This window comes from Colobus angolensis, unplaced genomic scaffold (genome assembly GCF_000951035.1).
Source record: "Colobus angolensis palliatus isolate OR3802 unplaced genomic scaffold, Cang.pa_1.0 Scaffold148, whole genome shotgun sequence".
Taxonomy (NCBI): Eukaryota; Metazoa; Chordata; class Mammalia; order Primates; family Cercopithecidae; genus Colobus; species Colobus angolensis.
Genome location: NW_012114577.1, coordinates 821,157 through 827,040, shown reverse-complemented (window position 1 = coordinate 827,040; position 5,884 = coordinate 821,157). Strand labels below are relative to the sequence as shown.

The following is a 5,884-nucleotide window of genomic DNA, read 5'->3' as shown; positions in this document are numbered from 1 at the left end:
TTAGATATATTTAAAAGTCTAAAAATTAAAGTATAACACAGCTAGAAGAAAATATATATAAATATTTGAACACAGAATAAAGTCTAAATATAAAACCAATGGAATAAATTATAAATTATCACTGGATTTCATAAAAACAAATTTTCATACACTAAAAATAACCATTGAACAAACTGAATTGACAAGAAACTGAACTCCTATATCAGAAACTGTATAGAAAGACACCTTTTTAAGTTCTCCTTTCCAAATATTTCAGAGAACACCTGAAGGCCATTTATATCAAGCAAAACAAAAATATTACAAACATATCTCCAATAAGGATTTTCTGCAGGTTTACTTTTAGGGAATCTGCCTATTTTTGCTGCTTAATTCTAAACCCTCCCATTAGGTATTTTAAATGCCTGGGCTTCATTTTTTTCAACAAATGTTTTTATTGCATTGCAGCCACATGCCAGGAATTGTGCTAGATACAAAAATATACTGATGTGTAAAGCAAATATGATCCCATCACACAACTGAAGGCTAGTGGAAGATAAACTTTAAGTATTCACACAAATTGTGGTTTTCAAAGAAAAGGTGCAGAGCACTATGACAGCATATAAAAGCAACTTCACCTATTGGGGACATGGGATATGTATATGTCAAGAAGACTTCTTATCTACATACAACTGTAAGCTCTTAAAACAGCAAGGGCTCTGTCATAGACAGATTCTGCATCTTTCTGCATCTAACACAGTAAGTCGTCTATATTTGTTAAATAATTTGTTCCAATTAAAATTTGAGGCTGTCCTTACTCACTAGCCTTCTTTTTTCAGTGGTGTGCATGAAGTCAGCTTTAGAATGATCAATACTGTAGACACTTTAAGAGAGACAATTTAGAAAGATATACTTTTATTCTTATGATTAAACAATTTAAAAAGAAATGTTTATATGATTTAATAATCAATATTATCAGATTTAATGGTAGAATACTATTTAAACATCAAAGGAGTAACATTCATATTTCTTTAAAAAATTATTCACATAATTCATGAACTAAAACAGCTTTAAAATTTTTTTCACTAACAGTACACACAGGTTGTTGGAAATTTTTTAAAAGCATGTATTTTTACACTGTGTATCCTGGAAGTTTATTTATTACTAATTCACAAATATCTCTGCATTGCTTGGAAATATTTAGTGAAACAACATCATCGTCTTCTTCAAAGTGATCTAATGTACTGCTATCCAGGACATTAAGTTCTAGTTCAGACACATTTGAAGGCAGGTAAGAACTCACTTGGGATGTTCCTGGTGACTGGCTTTTTTCTAAAGATTTCCAACTACTTCTGGTTTTAACAGAGATGTCTTGACCTCTCTTTGTAATTTTAGAATTGTGTATACTGTTTTGATCTATCCGGTTTTCTTTTTCTTCAGTCCAATGTGATGAAGATAAATCACTAGCCGAGATGCTAGATACTTCCTCCAAACTTTTATCCTGAGTCTTTGAAATATGACATTTTCTATACGAGTGGACAGGTGACCCAGCTGAAAAAGGTGGGCTAAGGATAGAACACTTGTCACTACTATCTTTCTTTTTGGACACTCTTGTTTCACTAGACTTCCTTGTATATTGACTATGTTTTGGATTTTCTGTCCTTGAACTGCTCTCATGAGCTTTACTTCTGCTGGTGTCCTCAGTGGTACAGAAATCTTCAGAATAGCAAGGGCTAGACAAGTCATCTGAATACTTTAGTTCTGAGATGTTTTCAGAGCAACTATTTTTACCTGGTCTATTGTCACTTATATCAGCCACAAGAATGTCATTATCTGTGGTTTTGACCTGTCTAATATCTATTTCTTTATCTACAATTCTGTCAACAACAGCATCCTGTTGGAAAACACACGGACTTTGGATTTTCATTTCCACATTTCCTCCCAAAATATTTGTAGGGGTAAGCCTTTCTGGAATAATGGAATTTGCAGGACTCGCAACTTCTTCCAATGAAACATTATTGATTCTATTTTTACTACAATCAACTGTCTTTCTCCCAGTTGCATATTTCAGTTTAGTTTCTTTACTTGTTCTGCGATCATCAAAAACTCCACTGATTTGTCTTGAGGTATCACTATTTTCAGTAAAAGATGCATCTGAATCTAAATACTTATCTTTAGGCAGTTGTGGCTCCTGACTTTGTTCTGCAGAGCTTAATAGTTTAACTTTGGATGATGGAATTCTGAATTTTGTACCCAACATTTGTGACTGTGATTTTCTATATAGTTCTCTTTTTTCATGTACCACCAACATATCAGGATTTGTCATCTTTAAACGTAGTCTTAGTGTATTTGTTAAGCCATAAAATAGCCTCCCTTTTGGAACTCTTTTTTGGAAGGTACCACTGCTCTTTTCAGAATATTTATCTTTCTTACAGTTTTCAATTTGGCTCTTTTTATACTGAAGACTCACTGACTTTTCACATCCCCCCATAGAACGCTTATCCTTCTTGGATTCAGACTGGCATGTGGATTTGGCAGAAGATTCGGGTGACTTCTTATCCTCAGTCCTGTATAACCAGGCTAGGTGAGGATGTATATGAGCAGGACTTGTCACAGGTTGGTCATATAACAAGGACAACTCAATTAACAAAGCATTTAACAAAGGCAACTGCCTTATTGTATTAATTCTATTTTGTTCAGTTTGACATGTTTGATTAGTTGCTCCTATATCCTGAGTATGTGGAGGATTTACAAGCACTGGAGGATGCTCATGTGTTGCAGAACTTGGATGTTTTACACAACTCCTGCGTGTTGGGGGATTTACACGCTTTTTTTCAGGAGACGCACCATCCAGTTCCTCAGGTACATTCATTTGAGGCTCAATGGTGATTTTAGCCTGTGCAGGGGGCGGTTTTTCTTGGGTCAAGTTAGTGTAATACAAAGGAGGAGGGCAAAATATATTGGTCTCCATGTCCAATTCTGTGACTTCCCCATTTAGGGAGCTAACATTTCTCCCACTGACAGCACTTGAACATGTAACAACAGAACTGGTTTTGCCATTCTCCACAGAACCCACACTATCAGATTCAGCCTTACTTTGGAGAACCATTTCCTTCAAATCCTTCTGTGCCTCTGGGATTTCTAACTCCCCCAGCGGCCTATCAGCCTCTCTGAGGCTTGGCTGTGAGGCTGGCTGCTGTAGCTGCTGTCTTTCCTGCTGGGTTTCGGGACTGACCTCTGCTCCACCTCCTGTGGGGGTGACGGTGAGGGGCCGCTCAAGTTGGCCCAGCAGGCGGCTTCCCAGGTCAGTCAGGCGGTAGGCCAGTGCAATATCCCCAGTCCGCTCGCCCACTTGATTATGCAGGGGGAAACGTCCCCGGTGACGGTGGGAGCATCCGGAGGCGGCCGGCCCCACAACCCTGTGGGCCGCGGTGGCCAGCGAAATGTCGCAGGCCCCCAGGAGCTGTGGGGTGGGCGTCGGGCGCCCGGGGGGCAGCTGCAGCAGCAAGGTGGCAAGCGGGGTCCGCAGGAGCCGGCGGTGCAGGGTAGCAGGCTGCAGGCGGAAGAGGCAGGACTTGCCGCGACCGAAGCGGATCACGCCGGGCCACGGTTCGGGGGCGGGAGCGCCGGGGCCGTCAGGAGGGTAAACCAACAGCGTGGGGAAGTCCAGCAGGCGGAAGGCCACGGCGGGGCACAAACCGCGCGGCGACGAGGCCTCCCCCTGCTCCTTTTCCTCCTCTGCCTCCTCCTGCTCCACTGCGGCAGCGGGGGGCGGCATCAGCCGAGCTTCCAAACGCACCCAGTCCACCAGCAGCTCCAGAGAGAACAGCCGCTCGGACGGTGAGCCCGCCATTGCTGTTGCCCCCGGAAACGCCGCCACGGGCTCCGCAAATGGGAAGCTGAAGCCCCGGGCTCTCACGAGAAACCGGAGCAAAAGGCCTCGCTGCCTGCTATCTCGCGAGATTTGCGGAAGCGCTCCTGCAGGTCCCAGGCGGTATCTGCTTTGGGAGTTTTGCTGCTCAATGTATTTGGCTCCTTTGTATGCGTACTTGGTGTGAGCTTTTTTTTTTTGCCTCCAGACTTATATTAAGACAATTGCTGATGATAATGCTGAGGATATAAGTGATAAAAGACAGTGAGTTTTTTGGGTAATGATTTTATCACTGCAGATCTTATGTAATTTGGGGGTCAGATCAATATACCTGAGGAATATTTAAAGAAACTCAGGACTCTCCTTCCTTTCCCATGCTAAAAAAGAGCCAGGTAGTTAACTGTCCACAGTGGGCCTTCTCTGTGTCTGCTGTTCTACCCAAAAGATGGTGACACTGCTCTCATGGCCGGGGAGCCCCTGCCTGGTAAATTAGAATAGTACAGAGACACACACACCACACACACACAGAGTGTGGATACACTGGCAAAAACTCTCCTTGGCTGAACTTTGGTCAGGCTCATCTAAGCCTTCTTTCCGACCAGTCTTTGACCTTGGCTTCCAATCCTGTGGAGCCTGAATCACCGAGTTGTAGCAAGAGTCTTGCTACAGCCATTGAGAGAGAAACCCCAACCCTTCAGCAAGAATCCTATTAGGTCTCTTTAATCAGAACCCTCCCACCCCTGATGTTTCCTATTAGTAAGTTTCCATCCACTTGACCCGATGCCCCTTTGGCTTTAAATCCCCGCTTGTCCGTGCTGTATTTGGAATTGAGCCCGGCTCTGTATTGAGATCTCTTTTCTCTTATTGCAGTAGTTCCTGAATACAGTGTTTTTGCCACTTCAGCTACTGTCTGGCCCTGTTTTTTATTTGACAACATTTCCAGCTAAGCCGTCATGATGCATGACAGTAATGTTAATGATCCCATCAATAAAACAAATGTGTATACATAAATATACACACACCTCCAGAGACACAGAGAACTTACTGCTCTATCCAGATATTTTAAGAAACATACTCCTAACCTCAATGAGCTAGCCAGCTAGGAATCCAAGGCCAGTATATGGAGAGCCTTGAATGCCATGGTAAAGAATTTGGACTACATTCTGTATAAATTGTTTTGATTGAATAAGTACATCATATCAATATTTGGAAATAGCATGGGGAGGAATACAAAGGGTGGGTTCTACTAGTTAGAAATTGGATTCAGAGCAATCTATTAGAAGATTACTGCAGTGGTCTAAGAGGCAGATAATTATGTCCTGCACTTGGTCAGGACTAGTGGAAATTAAAAAGAGGTGACAGAAGAGGCATTTGTGATGGAGGAATTTTAAAATTTGGCGAATGGGAAAGAAAAGTCATGGGTGAAAAATTTCTGCTACTGAAGGTGAAAATATTGAGGAGGTGCAGATTTGATGGAAGAAAAAAACTTTGAGTTTTGGGATATGTAGAGTTTGAAGTACCTGCTGCTGGGCATTATATATGTACAACTTTATTCAGCTTTATAAATTATAGTTAAGTTATATTGCTTCCATGCTCAGAATAACATTGTGAAGCTCAAGAGAAATTCAGAACTGGAGGGATATGATGCTTTAGTGTGAAGAGTCATTGCAATGTATAAATACAAGATACTTCTCGGGCCAGGTGCAGTGGCTCATGCCTGTAATCCCAGCACTTTGGGAGGCCGAGGTAGGCGGAACACGAGGTCAGGAGATCGAGGCCAAGATGGTGACGCCCCGTCTCTACTAAAAATACAAAAATTACCTGGGTGTGGTAGTGCATGCCTGTAATCCCAGGTACTTGGGAGACTGAGGCAGGAGAATTGCTTGAACCAGGGAGTCAGAGGTTGCAGTGAACTGAGATTGCACCACTGCACTCTAACCTGGTGAAAAAGCGAGACTCCATCTCCAAAAAAGAAAAAAAAAAAATTACAAGGTACTTTTCTTGGCTTTGAGAATCTTGCTATGTACTTGCAGAGGA

General features: G+C 42.1%; 1 protein-coding gene across 1 annotated transcript; it reads right to left on the bottom strand.

Annotated features, from left to right (window-relative positions):
• Positions 1-879: 879 nt before the first annotated feature.
• MAP10 (microtubule-associated protein 10) lies at positions 880-4,391 on the bottom strand. Its single transcript, XM_011935711.1, has one exon. The coding sequence runs from the start codon at positions 3,827-3,829 to the stop codon at positions 1,109-1,111; it is 2,721 nt and encodes a 906-aa protein (XP_011791101.1). The 5' UTR covers positions 3,830-4,391; the 3' UTR covers positions 880-1,108.
• Between the last annotated feature and the right edge of the window lie 1,493 nt (positions 4,392-5,884).

What these genes read in the sequence shown, in the direction of transcription:
- MAP10 (XM_011935711.1), bottom strand. Translation starts at nt 3,829, where the DNA reads ATGGCGGGCTCACCGTCCGAGCGGCTGTTCTCTCTGGAGCTGCTGGTG.